Source organism: Pistacia vera, unplaced genomic scaffold, assembly GCF_008641045.1.
Source record: "Pistacia vera cultivar Batoury unplaced genomic scaffold, PisVer_v2 Contig1021, whole genome shotgun sequence".
Lineage (NCBI taxonomy): Eukaryota > Viridiplantae > Streptophyta > Magnoliopsida > Sapindales > Anacardiaceae > Pistacia > Pistacia vera.
In genome coordinates, this window is record NW_022195052.1 from 267,031 (window position 1) to 288,965 (window position 21,935).

Below are 21,935 nucleotides of genomic sequence, written 5' to 3' on the forward strand. Positions count from 1 at the left end.
AACTTACCACTTGATAACACAAACTTTATACGAATCATTGCCTAATTAATTATTATTGGTTTATATTTCTTGTCAAATATTGTGAATTTCCTACTATTGCACAATTGATGACATGTCAAATTAATCATTTATGTGATGTAAAAGAAATTATATAAGTATTGTCAACCCAAACATCAACACATGATATATATATATATATATATATATAATGGATCCGCAAGTCTAATAATGAATCTCACTTGATAAACTACGAAATGTCTTGTCGTGTTTGACGTCCTATTCTCACTATTTTGTTATTTCAAAATAAATTATAATAAGATAAAACTGGATTTTTTCATGAAATATATACCATGTATGAAATCTCTCTTTGACTGAGTGAACTTAAAATATCTTACGTGTCATAATATCAGCCACTCAATCTGATTAAGACAACACACTATTAAACACAGTACCCTATTGCCAAATTCTGCCTAAAACTCATCCCAAAAATCTATTTCCATTATCCACATCCAATCTTCACCCTCCACTCTCCCAATCCAACGGCTCCAGTCCCCCCAAAATCCCCAACCATATCCACCAAAAACGCATTACGCAACAAAACCCCCCCAACGTCATCACTCTCACTCACTCGGTCTCCACTGAACCTCCAAAACAATGGCCTCAGTTGCCCTCAAATCCTTCACCGCACTCCGCCGTTCTACGTCGGACCCTCCCCACTTCACCACCCAGCCACTCACACTTCCACATCAGCAACAACGCTTCAGAGTCTCCGCCAGTAGAACCAGCCCCAAGCTCTCCAACCGCAACCTCCGCGTGGCAGTCATCGGGGGCGGACCCGCCGGTGGGTCCGCCGCCGAAACCCTGGCGAAGAATGGCATTGAGACGTACCTGATCGAACGTAAGCTCGACAATTGCAAACCCTGCGGTGGGGCCATCCCGTTGTGCATGGTGGGGGAGTTTGACCTCCCGTTGGACATCATTGACCGGAAAGTTACGAAGATGAAGATGATATCGCCGTCTAATATCGCGGTGGATATTGGGCAGACTTTGAAGCCGCACGAGTATATTGGGATGGTGAGGAGGGAGGTTTTGGACGCGTATTTGAGAGAGAGGGCGGAGAAGAACGGGGCGAGCGTTATAAATGGTTTGTTTTTGAAGATGGATTTTCCCAGGAACAACAAGGAGCCGTACGTTTTGTATTATACCGAGTATGATAATAAGAAGGGCGGGATGGGTGAGAAGAGAAGGCTGGAAGTTGATGCTGTGATTGGAGCCGATGGTGCAAACTCCAGGGTCGCTAAATCCATTAATGCTGGTGACTATGATTACGCAATTGCATTCCAGGTACTTTACATCTTCATTTCTCTGTCTCTGATTAGAAATGTTGCTGCAGTTTTTATAAATTGTAATGCTAGTATATACAAACTCATTCATATAAATTAAGATACTTGGCATTATTCGTTTAAGGTATCATTCACCCAAGAAATAGTTACACGGTGGTGACACCATCCGATGAGATATAAATATATCTCGCCATATATTTATCAAATTTTCTTACCATGATTCATGAATAACTATCCATTGTCATTTACTTATAACCACCAACATAAGAGATGGTTTTGAAAATTAATGTGTCTTTGTATTATTAGACAGTCTCACCATGCTGAGGGGTGAGACTTTCCTGTACAAGTTTTGCTTCATTCACCCTTACTGATTGAATTGACTTTTATTGCATTATTATTGTATAGAGTTTGGATCGAATCTTTTGTGTCCTGTATTATTCATAGCAAGAGATGTATTGAGTTTCGAAAGGTTGAAATTGATTATGAAGTTTGAGTTTTAATGGAATGTCTAGACTGTTTTCTATTCATTACCTGATAGTTCATGATAATAATGGTGTGATTGTTGAATGCTTATTGGATTATGATTTAGATTTGTAATTAATTCCAGGAAAGAGTGAGGATCCCTGATGAGAAGATGATATACTATGAGAACCTGGCTGAGATGTACGTTGGGGATGATGTGTCACCGGACTTCTATGGTTGGGTGTTCCCCAAGTGTGATCATGTGGCAGTGGGTACAGGCACGGTGACACACAAGGGTGACATCAAGAAGTTCCAACTAGCAACCAGGAAACGAGCCAAGGATAAAATCCTCGGAGGAAAGATCATTAGAGTGGAGGCGCATCCGATCCCTGAGCACCCAAGGCCACGGAGGTTATCAGGAAGAGTAGCATTGGTCGGGGATGCTGCCGGGTATGTCACAAAATGCTCAGGTGAAGGTATCTACTTTGCGGCGAAGAGTGGGAGAATGTGCGCCGAGGCCATTGTTGAAGGGTCAGAGCAGGGGAAGAGAATGATTGATGAAGGAGACTTGAGGAAGTACTTGGAGAAGTGGGATAAAACATATTGGCCAACATATAAGGTGCTGGATGTGTTGCAGAAAGTATTTTATAGATCAAATCCGGCGAGGGAAGCGTTTGTGGAGATGTGTGCTGATGAGTATGTGCAGAAGATGACATTTGATAGTTATTTGTACAAGAAGGTGGTGCCTGGGAACCCATTGGATGATTTGAAGTTGGCTGTGAATACAATTGGGAGCTTGGTGAGAGCCAATGCATTAAGAAAGGAGATGGAGAAGCTGAGAGTGTGAGAAATAAAAATGGATTTATGTCATTTTGCTTATTCCACAACTTAATTAATTGTAAGAAAATTGGCTGTAGTTTCATGGCTACTTGCTTCAATTATGTAATAGGAACAACTTTATAGATGAATTTGGATTGATGATCTCTTGTTTTAAACTACACTTTCTATGGCCCGGTTTGTCATTTGTAAACCGAATTCATATATAGAACAAAAGTTTATGACTTGAACTGAACGTAGTTGGATTAAATTAAAAAATTGATTAAGACAAATAACCATATAGTTTAATGATAATTAGGCAAGTTGTATTATATTAATCCAATTCAAGGGTAGGTACTTGTCTTTGTCATGACATAATAGAGAGTATGTAGAAATTTTTATACTACGAATAAATAACACATTTTGTTTTCGGGTCTTAAATCCTGGCCGTCAAAAAGAAACGGCCAGGATATAAAATAAAAAGCAAAAATGGATAGAAAAAAAATAAAAATAAAAATAGTAAAAATCACAGCTGTTTGAAACAGAAAAAGCGTAGATTCGTTCAAGGCCCATTGGCGGAGAAACCCATACACTCAACCCAAAATCTCCTTATAAACTCTCTCAAACCGCTCTCTCCTTTCACTCACCAAACACAGATTCGGTCACTCTCTCTTCTTCAAGGTTCCCTTCTCTGCTTTTATTTCTTTACATTTCTTTCAATTTTAGCACTTTTCATACTGTTATGGGCTTCAGATCTGTCATTTTTAGGTTCTCTTTACTTCAATCTCTAAATCGATTGACTCGCAATTTTCGAGATTTTATCTTTTTTTTTTTTTTTTTTTTTTTAATGTTGATAGTTTTATAATATATAGAATGAATGAATAAACAACGTTACGTTTAAGGTCGTGAAATCACTTTGTAGTGTAGGCGAGGGTAGTTCTTTGAAATTTGTTTATATTAGTGGATTAGTATCAGATTCTTTTATGTCTCTATTATATCTGAATCCCAACCGTGTGAAAGAATTGTATAGCTGAATAAACTATGTTTTTTAATCGAGACATAGGGATTGAATTGTGCCATTTGTTTGGAAGTTGTGTTCTTCTATTTAGTGTTTGCTTGAAATAGATATAAATGAGTATTAAGGTGTGTTGATTTTCTAGAAAGGGATTTATCTGATGAAAGAGTGCTTGAAGTACTTTATTAAGAAACCCTTATAGAGAGAGTGATTTAAAGTATTTTTGGTTGAAAGAGTTTTCTCTAAGAGCATGCCGAATGGACCATTAATTCTGTTTGGGAGTGTTTCTAGATTGTCAAAAGTGTTTTCTTGCCTATGTTGATATATTTTGCTGAAATAAATAAGAAGTGTTTCTTTGAGGTAAAGAAGCAGAAATGGTTCTCACAAATGCACACTGAAGCCTGAACACTCTCTTAGCAACTAAATTGACCAACCATAGTTTGATGCTTTTTTTGGATATCTAGTACTCTATAGTACTAATTGATTATTTTTCGTGAATATAGTTTAACAATTTTTTATTTTAACATTTGTTAACCAAACACAGTGTCAAGTAAGGAACATCTTGTGTTTAAGAAACTATTGTTACAACAATAATGCTCTTGCCCTCCCTCTCTTGTCTTCCTCTGGAAACCTTCCAAGGTTAGATTGTATCACCGTTTGATGTTTCAGCTCATTTTAAAGTTGTCTGTTTCTGTTATGTATGGAAATTGGCAGTCATATTTAGGTATGTAATAGTGTCATGTATATCCTTGCGATTCTTTTTGGAGACTTTGCATTTTCAGCTTGTTGTCCTTGCTGTTATACATTTCAATAGATGAGGTCCTTGTACTTGTTTTCTTTTGTGCAGAGTGTGAGATGGCAGCAACATCAGCAACTACCTTTTCAGTTGGATCGGCAATCTCCTTTGGCCCCAAAGCGAGCCAACTTCCACATTCAAAGCCCTTTGGTGTGCGTTTCAACTCCAAGAATTCACTTGCAAATTTCAGTGGTCTCAAGGCAGCAACATTTGTGAGCTGTGAATCAGAGACCTCTTTCATGAGCAAGGAGACTGCTCAAGCACTTCGAAGCTCTTTTGCACGAAAAGCCCAAAAACCCAACCAGACTCAGTATGGCCTACAGCCCCAGGCTTCATTCAAAGTGGCAATTCTTGGAGCCGCTGGAGGGATCGGTCAACCCTTGGCACTTCTTGTCAAGATGTCTCCATTAGTGTCAGCCTTGCATCTCTATGATATAGCAAATGTCAAGGGAGTTGCTGCCGATCTCAGTCACTGCAATACTCCCTCTCAAGTTCTGGATTATACAGGAGCTTCTGAATTAGCAAACTGTTTGAAAGGTGTGAATGTTGTTGTCATACCTGCTGGTGTTCCAAGAAAACCTGGGATGACTCGTGATGACCTCTTCAACATCAATGCCAACATAGTAAAAACCTTGGTTGAGGCTGTTGCTGAAAACTGCCCTGATGCCTTCATCCATATTATCAGTAATCCAGTTAATTCTACTGTGCCAATTGCTGCGGAAGTTCTGAAACAGAAAGGTGTTTATGATCCAAAGAAGCTATTTGGCGTTACCACACTGGATGTTGTGAGGGCAAACACATTTGTTGCTCAAAAGAAAAATCTTAAGCTTATTGATGTTGATGTTCCAGTTATCGGAGGACATGCCGGGATAACTATTTTACCCCTTCTGTCAAAGACAAAACCCTCTGTCAGTTTTACCGATGAAGAAGTGGAAGAGCTAACTGTTAGGATCCAGAATGCTGGAACTGAAGTTGTGGAGGCAAAGGCTGGTGCAGGATCTGCTACACTTTCAATGGCATATGCAGCAGCAAGATTTGTTGAGTCTTCTCTTCGTGCACTGGATGGAGATGGGGACGTCTATGAGTGTGCTTATGTGGAATCAAATCTGACTGAGCTTCCATTATTTGCATCAAGGGTTAAGCTTGGAAGGAAAGGTGTTGAAGCTTTGATTTCATCTGATCTCCAAGGATTGACCGAGTATGAACAGAAGGCTCTGGATGCTCTCAAGCCTGAATTGAAGGGCAGCATTGAGAAGGGAATTGCTTTTGTGCAGAAGCAAGCGGTTACTGCTTAGGATTAAAGTATTGAAGCTCTAACCATATTAAAATACAATGCTTAAGAGAAGAATTGATGAGTCTGGTTATTTTTGTTGTGGATTTATCGTGTCTCGGTAGTTTCATTTTTGTAGAATGGGAAGATTTTCATTTCTTCGTGCAAAATCTTGAAGCAAAAACATGAAAGTTTAGAGTGGGTATGTTGCTGTTGTAGATTCGAAGAATGTAAGCATAAGCATTTTTCATCGAAGCGTTGTAGTACTTGAGAATTTTGAATAATGCGGCAGGTGAGCTATATTTCTTAAATACTCTTGGCTTATGGTAGGCAAGTTTTGAGAATTTTTAATTTTGAAAGATCTGAACCCTTTATGGAATCCTTTTGCTGGATTCTGAAATCTCTCAGAAAATGCTGCTGTTGTCAAAAATGTAAACTTGGGCTGTCTTGTGTCTCTGATTATGTAAAGTGGGATAGGCTTTAGAGATTGTTAGCCTACCGTGATGTTTAAACATAAGCTAATGGCCGAACAAAACCAAATTAACAGATAAATTTATTTATCATTCAAAATAAAAGCTAATCAACAGATAAATTTGTTAAGTCACTGTTGACAGTTCATACAACAATACCGTAACGAAGTCGAAGAGTTTGCCTTGCCCTTTGGGCTGGGATGGGATCACCAGAAAATAGTTGCTCAAATAAGAAGTGCTGAAAACATACATGAGTTTAGTACCTCTATTAATGACATTAAATATCTTTTTTTTCCCCTCCATGTAGATCATTTCTCCCCCAACATAGAATTATTCTTGCTGCAGATGCAATAATTTGCCATAGTCCAAACACCAAAAAGTTTTCCACTGCTGAAGCCTTTGTCCTTTATTTAAAGATATGAAAGTATGAACTACAATCATCAGAGTTACTAATTTTTCTTTTCCCATTCTCTGCTGAATATACATTTCTTCCCTTTACCAGTCAATCTTCCCCAATCGAGCCATCAAGAACAAGACAGTATATGAATATAGTTCATGACTCATTTTTGCAACTTGTCCAATGAATACAGGGTAGGATTCCAGAATAGTCCGAATCAGCATTTGCAATCTTCACAAGTGTCAGAAATTTACTTGTTCCTAGTTATTGGTGGACTTGGAGCTTTTAAATCCTTATCTTCTCTGCCAAGGAAATAGAAAAATACTTCTCTACATGATCCATACAAGAGGGCATCGGACCATCGGTAGAATTAAAGCCAAGCCTAGCTCTGGCAGTTAATAATATCTCAGTTGCCTCATGTATCATATTTTAAGAGTATATTCTCCAACCTCTAATACCCTACCAATAGTCATTGCAAGAGCAATGTCCTTCCCGGAAATGATGAAACCGAGTACGATCTCTAATGATAACTTCTCGATTATAAACTCCTGAAAGAACCTTAGCAAAATTGTGGCAGTCAACACAAATTCGCAGATTCTTGGCCACTCTGATTGCTGTGCCCGGCGGAGTTACAAGAACCCCAAAAGCAATAGCCAATTTCTCACTATGATAAGAGAGTGCATACCCCTTTTCTTCTGCAGCCAGGTTGTGCAATTCAGATGTTATTTCAGAAACATAACCAGCAATTTTCAGCTGCTTATTAATCTCATCTAACATCTCATAGATCTCATCCTTTCGTGGATGTGAAACATCATCCACAACAAAATCGTGTACTACTCCCTTCAGTTCAATTGTACTACAACCAGGAGTAGTTTGGATTCCTTTCTCCTTCATAAAACACCTCAGTTCCTTCACCTTCTCCCAATTTCCAACCGACGAATATATGTTCAACAACAAAACATAATCTCCAGCTTCCTGAGCCTTAAGTTCAATCAATTGTCCAACCACACGTTCACCAAGATTGACATGTCCATGAATTCTGCAAGCACCAAGTAAAGTCCTCCATATAGTTGAATCAGGTTTGACCTCCATTGACATTATAACTTGATAAGCCTGATCAAGCAAACCAGCACGACCCAAAAGGTCAACGATGCATCCATAATGGTGTATATTAGGTAATATATTAAACTCTTTGCTCATACGATCAAGAAACATCATTCCTTCATCAACAAACCCACAATGACTACAAGCCAAAAGAACCCCAGTAAAAGTCTGATCATCCGGCAAAACACTCCTTCTTTGCATCTCTTCAAATGCTTCAATAGCCTCTCTCCCATGCCCATTAATAGCAAAACCATGAATCATAGCACTCCACGAAACCACATTCTTCTCTCGTATACCCTTAAACACCCAATAAGCCTTATCCAAACTCCCACACCGCGAATACATTGCTATAAGAGAATTACAAACATTTTTAGCATCACCATACCCATGTTCCTCGATAAAGCTATGAACTTTCTCACCAAATTCTAATGCGCCCAACTGGGCACAAGCATGAAGAACAAGCAAACAAGTAACATCATCCGGCTTACACTCATTTTCCTCGCTATTCATATTATCAAACAAACACAAAGCATCTCGGGTGCGTTGGTTACGTATGTAACAAGAAATTAAAACATTCCAAGCAACCGTATCTCTTTGGGAGATTTCATCGAACACCCTACAAGCTTGAACACTTTTCCCGCGGTTTGAATAAAAATCCATCAAAGTAGTCATTAAAAGACTATCTGATTGATACCCATCTCTCAAAATTCTTGAGTGAATTTGTACACCACCTATCAGTGAACAAAACCTAATGCAAGACTTAATTGCAAAAGAACACGTTAACGGGCTTGTGGGCACGCATTTTTTTCTCATATTTTTAAACAAATAAAAGGCTTGTTCGGGTGAGTTACTGATAGAGTAAGCTCTTATAATAGTGTTGAAATGAGACACATTCGGGTTAGGTATTTGATCGAATATTTGGCGGGAATAACGAGTTTCGCGGAAGGGAGAGAAGGAAATGCGGGACAACAAGTGAAGAGAAATGGTGGGGTCTTGAATGAGAGATGTAAGGATGATGTGGGCATGGATTTGGAGGAAATGGGTCTTTTTGCTACATGATTTTATGAGTGAAATCAAATGTTTTTGTGTTTGTTTAGTAATGTTGAGTTGGTTTTGTGAAGATGTTGTTGGAAATAGGTTAGTGAGGGTGGTAAAACAAGAAACAGAAAGGTAGAAACGGAGATTAAGAGAGGAAGGATGTAAGGTTAAGAAATATGACATTACTGTCATTTTATTTCTGAAACTTTTTGTTTGGTTTATAAACATGGGCGGAGCCACACCACACACATCCCTAAGCTTGCCGTGACTGGTGTCTTTAGAATGCATACAAGTTGCTGATTTTCTCAAGAACAATCTTTCAAACATTTATAAGTCTTTTATTCTTAAATTTCAACTAACTGAAATTTATATACCTCTCATTAATTCAATTTTAAAAATTTAATCTATACTTCGACCACCCTAGAGTTGAATATTTTTTTTAGTGACATTTAGCAATCAAGGTATTCGAACTAGTTTACACAAATCTCAATAAATTTTTCAAGGTCTTAAAGTAAACAACTTTCCCCAAAGACTTAACCCAAATGACATATATATTACATTTGATTAGCATGCAATAGCTTCATCATGTTTAAACAAGAAAACTTCGTTTCTAAGCAAATACTGTATATCCTATACATATAAGTGGCCGCACTTATGCAGGTTTTTCTCATCTCTCTAGCCGGTTTCTGTCCATAAATGGCATCAGACTTTCTAGAGGATTAATATGATCTCTAGTTCTGAATATCTAAAATTAATTTAGATTAAAATACTAATTTCTAATTATCAGTCATTTTCTGATTTTGATATTAACTAAGGTCCGGAAAACGCTGATTTCCAAGACTAAGCATATTCAAATTATTACAAAGCATGTGATTAAGAATTGCTCTTTACCCAAATCAAATTGAAGAAAAAAAAAAAAAAAAAAACCCCCATTCATATTCTAAAAATAAAAGTAACACTAATAGTACATCTGTGCAACACATACATTACTGTATTTAAACAAAGTATTCTTTTTCACATCCTAAACAATCAGGAAATAGTATTGTTGGAAGAAGAGTCGGAAAAGAGAGCTCTAAGCACCTCATCTTCTTCATCATCAATCTCATACGCAAAACTCCCTTCTAGAACTGCACGACTATTGCCACTAGAAGAACCCTGCATTGAATCCATCATCCCCATTCCCATCAGCTTCCTCTTCTTGTAGTTCGCCTTGAAACACGCTTGCCTTAACCTCTTTGTTTTTTCCTCCATTTGTAGGTCTGGCAACTCCTCCATCATTTTCTTTTCTCTCTCTAACACCTTTATTGCTTCTTTCAATTTCCCTTCAGTCCCCTCTCCCTCCTCCTCCAACTCCTGTACAATTAAGCAACTTCCGCATTACATTTAAAATATATATATATATATATATATAAAAGAGAACAATAATGTTATACGTATACAAACCTAAGGTGATAGAAAATGAATATAAAAAATCAAACTATATTTTTTGTTACATTACTTTGTAAAACAAAAATTTTATAAGATTTTTATTATTACACTATAAGAAGAGAAAGATAGATTCACAGAGAGAAAAAAACCTGAACATTATTGATTAGGGTTTGAAGCGACATAAGTTTCCGATGCGGCCACCTTCTGATTCCCAATTCCCTACATCTTTTCTTCAACAGTGTCAACCCGACGTTGAGTTCTTTAGCGGCTCTCGTTATTGGCATGTAGAAGTACTTTGAAATAGTTTTTCTAGACAAAGTTTTTGGACTTTCAGTACTTCCAATCTTTTCTTCTTTGGACCTTCTAATTTCCTTATTTTCATTTTTCGTTTCTGAAAATGTTCCTCCATTGTTACACGGCATTGTTACCTGCTGTCTCTCGGGCTCAAATAAAGGACCCAACTCACTCCATGAGCCAAACCCGTTTCCATAATCGCAAAACATCATATCCCCTGCAGTGACAATAAGAAAACGTAATAATAATTAGTTCAAATTAATCTATTTACATTATTATATATGTATGTGAATATCTCACCTTGATTCACCCGTGGGGTTGAAACAATATCCAGTGATGAATACAAAGGATCGGGTAAGTTCTCCATCAAAGGAGCACTATTTATAAAGCTTTGCTGAATGGACATTTCATTCTGCCAATGTTCCATTCTGGAAGAAAAACAGGAAGGATTCAAACTTATTAACCGAATATTGAAGTCAGTATAATAACACAAACCCTAATCTTACCCCATATCCAGTGATGGAAGTTGTGAAAGAAAAACAAAGGGATCTTGCTCCTATTTTGCAACAAGTTCATAGTTGTTCCAAGGGTGAGAGTCCATATTTGTTAGAAAATAAGAAGTGTTGGATGGGATTCTTGTATTTCTGTAGTGAGAAGAAAATATGAAAGAATGGAGTAAAAGTGGTGTTGAGGGAAGATGAAGATGAAGATGAATGATATATATGGAATGTAATTGGAGTAATAAATTCTTGAAGATCGTGCGCCGTCTCATGGGATAAAAACCGGCCATGCATGAATGAATGAATGAGAATTATGCATTAATATCATTATTGATTACCGTGTGTGTATGCGAGAGTTACTAGATTATTTATTTATTTTCCACTTTTATTATAGAGAGAAGGGCATTTACTCATGATGATATATAATAATACATATTCATAAAAATACTCGAAATTAAGTTCGATATGTATACCTGGTTTTATTATTGATGCTAAATACTCCTTTAATCTCAGGGTTGCGTACCAAACCTTAAAACAGGATTTTTCATCAATCATAATGGAGATAGGAATGAATGCATGGGCAACACGTACAAGGCATTTGATCTATACAAGTAGAGTGTTTGGTGTTTATCTATAATTTTTAAGGCACTAATTTCAATAAACATTATTATTACTTATCTCCGCCAACTTTTCTCGAGCCAGCTTAATAATTACCATTGTTAATCTATATTATCTGTTACTCTTTTTTTTTTTTTTTTTAATTACTTCAGCATGGGTGTGTTTGCTGTTAAATTGATGATGTCATTTGTCTTCAAATTCGTGGCTGAAATTATTATATATTAAGGTTCCAAAAAATTACTTGATTTAAGAAACAATTGAGGTTGATTCTTGTTTAATATGTATTTTATCCAAACTNATTAATATGATCTCTAGTTCTGAATATCTAAAATTAATTTAGATTAAAATACTGATTTCTAATTATCAGTCATTTTCTGATTTTGATATTAACTAAGGTCCGGAAACCGCTGATTTCCAAGACTAAGCATATTCAAATTATTACAAAGCATGTGATTAAGAATTGCTCTTTACCCAAATCAAATTGAAGAAAAAAAAAAAAAAAAAAACCCCCATTCATATTCTAAAAATAAAAGTAACACTAATAGTACATCTGTGCAACACATACATTACTGTATTTAAACAAAGTATTCTTTTTCACATCCTAAACAATCAGGAAATAGTATTGTTGGAAGAAGAGTCGGAAAAGAGAGCTCTAAGCACCTCATCTTCTTCATCATCAATCTCATACGCAAAACTCCCTTCTAGAACTGCACGACTACTGCCACTAGAAGAACCCTGCATTGAATCCATCATCCCCATTCCCATCAGCTTCCTCTTCTTGTAGTTCGCCTTGAAACACGCTTGCCTTAACCTCTTTGTTTTTTCCTCCATTTGTAGGTCTGGCAACTCCTCCATCATTTTCTTTTCTCTCTCTAACACCTTTATTGCTTCTTTCAATTTCCCTTCAGTCCTCTCTCCCTCCTCCTCCAACTCCTGTACAATTAAGCAACTTCCGCATTACATTTAAAATATATATATATATATATATATAAAAGAGAACAATAATGTTATACGTATACAAACCTAAGGTGATAGAAAATGAATATAAAAAATCAAACTATATTTTTTGTTACATTACTTTGTAAAACAAAAATTTTATAAGATTTTTATTATTACACTATAAGAAGAGAAAGATAGATTCACAGAGAGAAAAAAACCTGAACATTATTGATTAGGGTTTGAAGCGACATAAGTTTCCGATGCGGCCACCTTCTGATTCCCAATTCCCTACATCTTTTCTTCAACAGTGTCAACCCAACGTTGAGTTCTTTAGCGGCTCTCGTTATTGGCATGTAGAAGTACTTTGAAATAGTTTTTCTAGACAAAGTTTTTGGACTTTCAGTACTTCCAATCTTTTCTTCTTTGGACCTTCTAATTTCCTTATTTTCATTTTTCGTTTCTGAAAATGTTCCTCCATTGTTACACGGCATTGTTACCTGCTGTCTCTCGGGCTCAAATAAAGGACCCAACTCACTCCACGAGCCAAACGCGTTTCCATAATCGCAAAACATCATATCCCCTGCAGTGACAATAAGAAAACGTAATAATAATTAGTTCAAATTAATCTATTTACATTATTATATATGTATGTGAATATCTCACCTTGATTCACCCCTGGGGTTGAAACAATATCCAGTGATGAATACAAAGGATCGGGTAAGTTGTCCATCAAAGGAGCACTATTTATAAAGCTTTGCTGAATGGACATTTCATTCTGCCAATGTTCCATTCTGGAAGAAAAACAGGAAGGATTCAAACTTATTAACCGAATATTGAAGTCAGTATAATAACACAAACCCTAATCTTACCCCATATCCAGTGATGGAAGTTGTGAAAGAAAAACAAAGGGATCTTGCTCCTATTTTGCAACAAGTTCATAGTTGTTCCAAGGGTGAGAGTCCATATTTGTTAGAAAATAAGAAGTGTTGGATGGGATTCTTGTATTTCTGTAGTGAGAAGAAAATATGAAAGAATGGAGTAAAAGTGGTGTTGAGGGAAGATGAAGATGAAGATGAATGATATATATGGAATGTAATTGGAGTAATAAATTCTTGAAGATCGTGCGCCGTCTCATGGGATAAAAACCGGCCATGCATGAATGAATGAATGAGAATTATGCATTAATATCATTATTGATTACCGTGTGTGTATGCGAGAGTTACTAGATTATTTATTTATTTTCCACTTTTATTATAGAGAGAAGGGCATTTACTCATGATGATATATAATAATACATATTCATAAAAATACTCGAAATTAAGTTCGATATGTATACCTGGTTTTATTATTGATGCTAAATACTCCTTTAATCTCAGGGTTGCGTACCAAACCTTAAAACAGGATTTTTCATCAATCATAATGGAGATAGGAATGAATGCATGGGCAACACGTACAAGGCATTTGATCTATACAAGTAGAGTGTTTGGTGTTTATCTATAATTTTTAAGGCACTAATTTCAATAAACATTATTATTACTTATCTCCGCCAACTTTTCTCGAGCCAGCTTAATAATTACCATTGTTAATCTATATTATCTGTTACTCTTTTTTTTTTTTTTTTTAATTACTTCAGCATGGGTGTGTTTGCTGTTAAATTGATGATGTCATTTGTCTTCAAATTCGTGGCTGAAATTATTATATATTAAGGTTCCAAAAAATTACTTGATTTAAGAAACAATTGAGGTTGATTCTTGTTTAATATGTATTTTATCCAAACCCTTTAAAAGATTTCTATTGTATAAATTAAAACAATCATTGTTAAACTATATATTGTAACGTTCCGTTCATTTATAAATAAAGAAGATGAAATTATTAACATTAATTATGATATTATTAATGAAAATGACTCACTGCAGTCGGAGGTTATATATATATATATATATATATAACTGCGCTGATAAATTAATTAAATTATTCCCTTGATTGTCTATGAGTGGTATCTTATTATTAGCTTTTAAAATTGAGGAAAGAAGTTACACTTCTCATCTCCCACTTTCTTAATCACCAATTAACCCCACAACTCAACTAATTAATAAGAGATTCTACTCATCATATTTAAGTGAGCAGGCTTTAATCAAATCCAATTTACACGGCCCGGCCTTGCAATCACCCATTGATTCATGATTTAAATCCATTGTGAAAATAAAACTACTTCTTCGCATAAATAAAGGGAAATCAAATGGGGACAAAAAATTTACCGCCACAAGTCATTAATACCAAAAGAAATTGAAAGCTGGATAGAAAGAAGATGAGTCTGTGAACCATTTTCAATCGGACACCCAACTCCATCCCCTATAATTTTAAGACAAATACTTCAGTTCCTCCACTTACCACCTCTTCCACGGCCATGCCCACCTCTTCCATGGCCACTTTTTCCTCCACGACCCTTGCCCCCACCACCACCCAATGCCTTGTTCGCATCAACTTTATTTTTCATGTCTTCAGGTAAAGCGAGTATTTGATCCACACACTTCCTGAAGCTGAAATCTTCTACGGATTCATCCTCTCTAATAAGATAAAAGCACCTACTTTTCCAACTTGGGTGGTATTGGACTTGGATAGCTTGGACTCCTCCTCCAATCTTCCTGTCAGCTTCTGCATGACCTTGTTTCAGCAACTCTAGCAACACCATGTACTCATACTGAAACACACACCGAACACAAGGACAAGTTCAATTTAAAATACTGCACATACTGATCATGAAATAGTTTAGTAAAAACCAACAATCCAGCACAAGTTTAATGAAAAAAACTATGCATATAATCAGAATGGAATCTAGTACAAACCAACATTCAAGCACAAAGAACTACACATATAAAAGGAATGTACAACACAATCCAGTAACTCCATTGACTTAGAAGTACGTTGCCATTTGCAAGCCAAGAAGCAATTAGAAAGATTGTAACTTTAAGCTCAGTCTAAACTAAAAGCAAACACTGTACTGAGTTTTTCAATGTGATAGGTACAATTAAAATATCTGTTCTACTCATCCCTTAGCTCCATCCCACCCATTACCAGTGCAGATGTCTCTAATTACTCGACACATGACAGTCATTTATAAATATTTAGCCCAAACACGAAAAAATAATAAATAAAAAGGGCACCTCATACGAAGTTGATTCATTCTTAACAGAGAGCTATTTAATATCAACAGAAAACTAACTATGTCAAATCGCACTCTGAGTGTAGCTAGAAACAGCTACATACCACATAGCAGATGTCTAATCAAAAGAAAGACAAAATCATGAAGCCAATGCTTATGTGCCCCAAAATCTTAAAATCCTGAAATTGAAAATGTTCATCTTGTAAAAGCTTTTTCAAATGCCACAACTACATCCACACCATAGCTCTGACTTATTTCTCTTCACAGTTCTTCTTAAAGTTTTTCCCTTCAATTCCGCATACATTATACAATCACATAACTTCAATATTGTTTCAAGATCAACGTGTGCATGCGTGAATCCATATTTATACGTATCAGAAGACAAATTTTAATTAGAATATAACCTCAACTACATATAAAACGTATGATCTGCATGTACAATGATGACTCTGCTATCAAGCAAAACAACAAATGTATACCTTCTAACCCCAAAAGCGTCAAGTCACAATACGTTATCATATTACCGCATTATTAGAAGTTACAAGTTTGATTTGAAAAACTAAACTTCACAAAGCCAAACAATCGCACAAAATTTACTTGGCATAATTTTCTTTCATATTTTCCCCAAAATTAACATTTATTGCTCGTCGCGCACTTCAGTTCATTAATTCAAAACCAAATACCTTTCTTAACTGTTAGTTATCAATTACTTAAATTCTAAATCTCTTAAAATAAACAAAACTAAAATGATACCTTGTTGACGTTCAAATTGGGAGGCCAAAAGTGAAGAATCTTGTAAAAGTAATCGAACATCTCAACCGACGATCCGAACACCTTCGGGCCCAAATTGACCCGACCCGATCCATTTTTCTCCTCCGCACCTCCTGATTTTTCCTCCAACCGCTCCTCCTCCATCGACTTCTCGTTCTCATCAACCTTCTGCTTCTTCGAAACATCACCGTTACCGTCCCCCTCCTCTTCCTCCTTTCTCGCTCGCTTCGCCTTAGACTCAACGTTTTCGTCTCCGCCTGCTACGAGATCCATGTCTTCCGTGGCCGCGTTGGTTTCGTTGATTTCTTTCGCTGCTTCCTCCGCCATGTCTCTTCTTTGTTTAAAACTAAAACCCTAGATTTTGTAAAAACCCTTGTCAGTTTAAAGTAGTAGAAGTATGACCTTTTGGTGTATTTATATGATTTTTTTAAATAGAAGGATAAAAGAAAAAATTAAAAGAACAAAACAGGAATAAAAAAAAAAAAAAAAAAAAAGAGAAATTAAAAAAAAAAATGTATATATAAATAAAAAATTCTTTTTATTTATTTATTTTGTTTTACTTGTGTATTCATGAATTTGATTTATAAGATAATCCAAATTTGTTTATATATTCTGGAAAGTTATTATATTTACCACCTATGATATCTGTAATAATATTAAACAGTAATTGATTATATAAATAGTACTGATTTAATAACTGGGTAATTTTAAATTTTTAAAAATTATCTTTATTGTGTGTGATTTTTCCATCAAACTCGGAGAGTTGCGAGGTTATAGCTCGATCCATAATCAGTTCAACTCAATCGATTGTCCAAGCCAACATAAGCTCGTCGAGTTATAGCTCAACCTAGCACAAGCTAGTCATGATCAATCCTTATAGTTGTTCAACCAGTTCACAAATAACTTCAGATCCCGGATATCTCGGAAGGGATCAGATCGACAGCAATCATAGTGCAATCTCAGCGCTCAATTGTGAGAATATCAGAGTTGCATTTCAATCTTAATTATAATCCTTTTATTTTCGCTTTTTCCTTTGTATGGAATTTGTATATAACCTCTTCCAACAATGAGATAAGGGTAAGAAAATTGTTATAGGATTATTATTGTAAGCTCTCACAGTAAATACAAAAATAGTGGACATAGGCTCTAGAGCCGAACCACTTTAAACTCATTGTGCCATTTACCTTACTCCATTTTTCTATTCATACTTTACTGGTTACCCGTAATCACGAACACATTAGTTCTAATCCCGTCAAGGTCGATCGGATCGTTCTAGTTTGTATATTTTGCAACAAAATTTTAGCGTTAGAAAGAAGGCCTCTGTCAAATTTAAGAATTTTCAACAAATACACCCTAGTGACCCAATCACTTAAGGCCCACGATGGATTGAACCAGATTAAAGACCACTACCGAAAACCATGACAATGTGGAGACCATCCACCAAGAGGTGCACCAAGACGTCGCTGAACTTCGACCACTAGTGTAGCCGGTGTAGCAGGCCGCGAACCAACTGGGGATATGGACGTTAAATCCCGATGATGGCCAATTTGGTGGAGATGATCAAAACGATGGTCGCACAGGCTGTGCAACAAAATGTGGCTAAGCTTAGAAATCAGCAGCTAGCCCCCTAAGACCTTGACTAGTCGCGCTTCACCAATGTTACCACAATAGGTCAGAAGTCGGTCGACGACGAATCTGGTTCGTTGGAACCAAGGCACGGTCAATGACCCGGCACCGCCAGGAACATTCTGCACAAAAATGAGAGTCCCACAAGTAAACTAACCTCGAGAGGCGATAGGGCAAACAGCTCATAGGAGAAGACGAAGAATATGGTCGTTAGAGGGATATCCAACCTACTCGGCAGTATCCCCACCGTCAGCGTGCCAGTTTTAACCCATGGCCAAGGCAGGCTCAATCATCACAATCTCACGAGATGAGTCATGTTCGTGAATCTGGCAATGACCGACGTTCCAGTTATAACCAACGTTGCGAGCAATGCATTGATGAGTATGATAGCACTTACCAGCCTAACCATCATGACTCAACCTCGCGCATCAATGCGAACAATGGAAGGGGCTCACAAACAACAGATTTACGAACTTACCTGCTCGAGGTAAGGCTGAACAAAGCCAAGCAAGGCAATCCTCACAACGAAGACTTGGATCAGGTACAGAAAATGCTCGATGATCTAAGAGTCTGCCAGAACAATGTAGCGGAAGAGATAATGAGCTCCCCCTTCTTAGAGGAAGTTCACCAGGCCCCGTTTCCCCAAGGATTCAAGGCGCTAGAAAGTAAGTTCGATAGGAAAGAAGATCCCAAAGACCACCTCGACACTTTCAACGACCTGATGGAGCTGCACTAGGTGTGTGATTTGGCAAAATGTCACTACTTCGCGGTCACATTGGTAGGGGATGCCAAGAGGTGGTACAAAAAGCTCAAGGCAAACTCAATTAGCTCTTGGCAATAGTTCTCCTCATTGTACCTACAACAATTCCAAGCGAAGAGACAGTTTGCAATGTCGCTCAACTACCTGAGCAATATTCATCAAGAAAGAGATGAAACACTAACCTTGTATTTGACGAGGTTCCAAAATGAGCAAGCAAAGGTTACGGATGCACCTGAGGAATCAATCCGAACTTTGCTAATTGGGGGCATCGGGCCACAAACAGAGTTGTGCAAAGAGCTCCAAAGTGAAGACCATGTGAGCCTGCAAGGTTTTATCAGATAGTAACACCTACATCAAGGTACGTAATTTTATTTATGTCCTAATACTCTTAGTTGGATTTCTTTGAAGTTACCTTAGACAAATGTGAAGGAAATTCCTTAAAACTTCATTAGGGGTAAAATGGTCTTTTCACTCATAATTAGATGAAATAGTGGGAAGTGAAAGGAAGCAAAATAATGTGAAGAAGATAATAAAAATGAGGGTATTTTGGTAATTGACTAAAAGATATAGAAGGAATTTCATAGAAAGTGCAAGGGCAAAATGGGAATACATGGATATAATATTAGATATAAGGTTTCATTGAAGAAACCCTAGCCATATCTTCAGCCCTTGTACACGCCACCCTCACCCCATTTTCTCTTAATTTTCTTCACTAAATTTCAAAGGGAAATCATAGGATTTGCCTTGGATTTTTATAGATTTTCAATCCTAAAGCATCTAAAGGTAAGATTCTAGCACAGGGAGTGTGATTAAACTTTAAAGTTTTAAATTCTTATGGTTTTTATATGATCTAGGTTCAAGAGGAAGAGACTTTTAGCAAAAGGAGGTGATATCACACATTCAAGGTAAGTAAACCCAATTTTAGCCTTGATTTGAGCAAGACTTGTGTAGAATGATTCTTGCATGTTTTTATGTGATTGTATGTGAGAATTGTTGGCTGTTTTTGATATCTAATGATGCATAATTTTCAGCCATGAGAAGTAGTGTATGAGTATGTGGTGATTTGGTGAAGTTATGGTAGAATTAGTGTTGAAATTTTGAAGTGTTGAGATTTGTTGAAAAAGGCCAGGTTTGATGCTATAGTTAGTAAGTTTTTGGCTCAAATTTTGGTAGATTTAGAGAGATGTGAAAGTGCAGCTAACATGGTAGTTGCATGTGCATATGAAGTGTTTGATGAAAATCCAAGGAGAAAAATACATGCATGAGTTGGCTAAACCCTATTGAAGAAAGGGTTAGAGAAAGGCAAGAATTGAAGTAGAAAGATTATGTTGGGCTTAACCAAATGTAAATTTTAGTATTCAATGGTGCATATTGTTATGCCAAAATTTAGAATATCACTTAGTCATGTTAGTTCTATGAGAGAAATGACCCTTAGTGTTTGACTCTAGTTACTTGAACCTTTATTACTTTTGGAATAGCACATGAAAATGTTAGAAAGGAATTGCAAGTTAAAGTGTTACTTTGATATGACAATTGTGATAGTAGAGAATTGTAGAATATGTCATGACATATCATTATGCCATAATGAGTTTTCAAGTTTGTATATGTGAACTTGAAAATAATATCAAAGAATGGGTTTGATCATGCATATATTGTGCATATGATTTTATATATAGCCTTGATTTGGTAAATGAGGATATTAAAGAATATGTTAGCAAAGAATGAGAAAAAGAAAGAAAAGCAAATGGCTTGTAGTTTTCTTTTAAGCTAACATGCAAGTATGTATATTTTCTTATTTACTCAAGAACGCAAGTGTAAAATTTCTATAGCTTGGAAATTTATTTAGAAATATGTATAGTATTTCTTTCTATTCTCTTTCTACAGCATGTTATGTTATAAGGTTGTTGCGATGGAAAACCCGTGAGTGGCAGAGATGCCCACATGCACGACGCCATTAGTGAGCGGCCTCAGTAGAGAGATACAGTATTTGTACAGTTCGTCAGTAGTGTATGTGGATGAGGACTGTACCCAGCAGAGCATACATATATGCACGTCGCCATCGGTGAGCGGCCTCAACTGAGAGATACAACATCGGTACGGTTTGTCAATAGTGTATGTAGATGAGGACTGTACCTAGTATACACTCACGTGGCCAAGGTTCCAAATCCATGCCTCAACCTAGTCCGATCAGCAAACCAGAATAAAAAAGAAAAGAAAGAGGAACAGAATAAGAAAGAGAAACATAATAAGAAACAAAAACAGAAAAGAAAATAAAGAGATACAACATAAGAGACAAAAAACAGAAAAGAAAAGAAAGTTCTTTTCTTAGAAAAGTTTATTATTCTGCATATGTGTTATACTACTTACATGATTTAGCATTTCTTATGTGCTCGACAATGTACAATTTTATTCATTGTCTTTGCATGTTGATAAGTAGCAAACCAGAATATCAGAAAAAGAATGTAAAATATCAGAAAAGAATGAAGAATATTAGCAAAGATTAAAGTGAGAAAATGAAATCAGAACATGAATAATGGAGGAAAAACAGTAGTACAGTTTGGTTTACTTATTAAGCAATTAGTGCTCACTCCGTTATTTTACTGTTTGCAGGTACTTGATGATTTACGATCGGGTGGGACGTCAAGAAGCAGAGGAGTTTGGTGGCCGCTGGATCATCATCACCATCATGATCTTATCTAATCATATCATAAAATCGAGCCTACCAAGACACCAATTCATCAATAGCCATAAAAAAGTTATAGTGTATGCACTTTTAATCCAACTTCATTTCTTGGGTAGGTAACTCCACGTGTCATTAACTTGTGTGGCCAAGTAGGCAATGAGTTAATACAAGAATGCATAAGACTTCCATGCTACTTTCTTTAAAGAATGGTCAAAGTCAAGCAAGCCATTGGAAATATCTTACCAGAAAACAGTTCAGTCTCATAAATATTGGTAAACTAGTAAATAAAGAGAAATGCCGGGGCTGTCTTATTGGTGGATGTTATTTCCAGGAACGAGTCGGGTTTACGTCTAGGTGTTTTCTCCGTAACAGCGCTAACGGCTCTTTTACTCTCCAATATTTTTTTAGATTCAATAAAGTTGGAGTCTTTTTTATAAGATAT

At 36.5% G+C, this 21,935-nt stretch overlaps 6 protein-coding genes across 6 annotated transcripts; 2 read left to right on the forward strand and 4 right to left on the reverse strand.

Annotated features, from left to right (window-relative positions):
- Positions 1-534: 534 nt before the first annotated feature.
- Positions 535-2,866, forward strand: LOC116122320 (geranylgeranyl diphosphate reductase, chloroplastic). Its single transcript, XM_031408180.1, has 2 exons — positions 535-1,344; positions 1,951-2,866. The coding sequence occupies exons 1-2, from the start codon at positions 655-657 to the stop codon at positions 2,650-2,652; spliced, it is 1,392 nt and encodes a 463-aa protein (XP_031264040.1). The 5' UTR covers positions 535-654; the 3' UTR covers positions 2,653-2,866.
- Positions 2,867-3,171: 305 nt separating this feature from the next.
- LOC116122330 (malate dehydrogenase, chloroplastic) lies at positions 3,172-6,053 on the forward strand. Its single transcript, XM_031408193.1, has 2 exons — positions 3,172-3,302; positions 4,484-6,053. The coding sequence occupies exon 2, from the start codon at positions 4,492-4,494 to the stop codon at positions 5,725-5,727; it is 1,236 nt and encodes a 411-aa protein (XP_031264053.1). The 5' UTR covers positions 3,172-3,302; positions 4,484-4,491; the 3' UTR covers positions 5,728-6,053.
- A 703-nt stretch (positions 6,054-6,756) lies between these two features.
- Positions 6,757-8,894, reverse strand: LOC116122271 (pentatricopeptide repeat-containing protein At3g47530). The gene has a single exon (XM_031408147.1). It carries the CDS (start codon positions 8,892-8,894, stop codon positions 7,029-7,031), a length of 1,866 nt encoding a protein of 621 aa, XP_031264007.1. The 3' UTR covers positions 6,757-7,028.
- An 846-nt stretch (positions 8,895-9,740) lies between these two features.
- Positions 9,741-10,944, reverse strand: LOC116122277 (protein RKD1-like). Its single transcript, XM_031408151.1, has 4 exons — positions 10,940-10,944; positions 10,734-10,861; positions 10,289-10,650; positions 9,741-10,064 (listed from the first exon to the last, which is right to left on the reverse strand). The coding sequence occupies exons 1-4, from the start codon at positions 10,942-10,944 to the stop codon at positions 9,741-9,743; spliced, it is 819 nt and encodes a 272-aa protein (XP_031264011.1).
- Positions 10,945-12,160: 1,216 nt separating this feature from the next.
- Positions 12,161-13,364, reverse strand: LOC116122287 (protein RKD1-like). The gene is made up of 4 exons (XM_031408158.1): positions 13,360-13,364; positions 13,154-13,281; positions 12,709-13,070; positions 12,161-12,484 (listed from the first exon to the last, which is right to left on the reverse strand). The coding sequence occupies exons 1-4, from the start codon at positions 13,362-13,364 to the stop codon at positions 12,161-12,163; spliced, it is 819 nt and encodes a 272-aa protein (XP_031264018.1).
- Positions 13,365-14,684: 1,320 nt separating this feature from the next.
- On the reverse strand, positions 14,685-16,824 carry LOC116122355 (protein EMBRYO DEFECTIVE 514). Its single transcript, XM_031408220.1, has 2 exons — positions 16,407-16,824; positions 14,685-15,191 (listed from the first exon to the last, which is right to left on the reverse strand). Exons 1-2 carry the CDS (start codon positions 16,749-16,751, stop codon positions 14,865-14,867), a joined length of 672 nt encoding a protein of 223 aa, XP_031264080.1. The 5' UTR covers positions 16,752-16,824; the 3' UTR covers positions 14,685-14,864.
- Between the last annotated feature and the right edge of the window lie 5,111 nt (positions 16,825-21,935).

What these genes read in the sequence shown, in the direction of transcription:
- LOC116122320 (XM_031408180.1), top strand. Translation starts at nt 655, where the DNA reads ATGGCCTCAGTTGCCCTCAAATCCTTCACCGCACTCCGCCGTTCTACG. An exon ending in ATTACGCAATTGCATTCCAG is followed by an intron (nt 1,345 to 1,950) that starts GTACTTTACATC and finishes AATTAATTCCAG; the next exon opens with GAAAGAGTGAGGATCCCTGA.
- LOC116122330 (XM_031408193.1), top strand. Translation starts at nt 4,492, where the DNA reads ATGGCAGCAACATCAGCAACTACCTTTTCAGTTGGATCGGCAATCTCC.
- LOC116122271 (XM_031408147.1), bottom strand. Translation starts at nt 8,894, where the DNA reads ATGTCATATTTCTTAACCTTACATCCTTCCTCTCTTAATCTCCGTTTC.
- LOC116122277 (XM_031408151.1), bottom strand. An exon ending in AACCCCACGGGTGAATCAAG is followed by an intron (nt 10,651 to 10,733) that starts GTGAGATATTCA and finishes TTGTCACTGCAG; the next exon opens with GGGATATGATGTTTTGCGAT. An exon ending in CCCTAATCAATAATGTTCAG is followed by an intron (nt 10,065 to 10,288) that starts GTTTTTTTCTCT and finishes TTAATTGTACAG; the next exon opens with GAGTTGGAGGAGGAGGGAGA.
- LOC116122287 (XM_031408158.1), bottom strand. An exon ending in AACCCCAGGGGTGAATCAAG is followed by an intron (nt 13,071 to 13,153) that starts GTGAGATATTCA and finishes TTGTCACTGCAG; the next exon opens with GGGATATGATGTTTTGCGAT. An exon ending in CCCTAATCAATAATGTTCAG is followed by an intron (nt 12,485 to 12,708) that starts GTTTTTTTCTCT and finishes TTAATTGTACAG; the next exon opens with GAGTTGGAGGAGGAGGGAGA.
- LOC116122355 (XM_031408220.1), bottom strand. Translation starts at nt 16,751, where the DNA reads ATGGCGGAGGAAGCAGCGAAAGAAATCAACGAAACCAACGCGGCCACG. An exon ending in CCAATTTGAACGTCAACAAG is followed by an intron (nt 15,192 to 16,406) that starts GTATCATTTTAG and finishes TGTGTGTTTCAG; the next exon opens with TATGAGTACATGGTGTTGCT.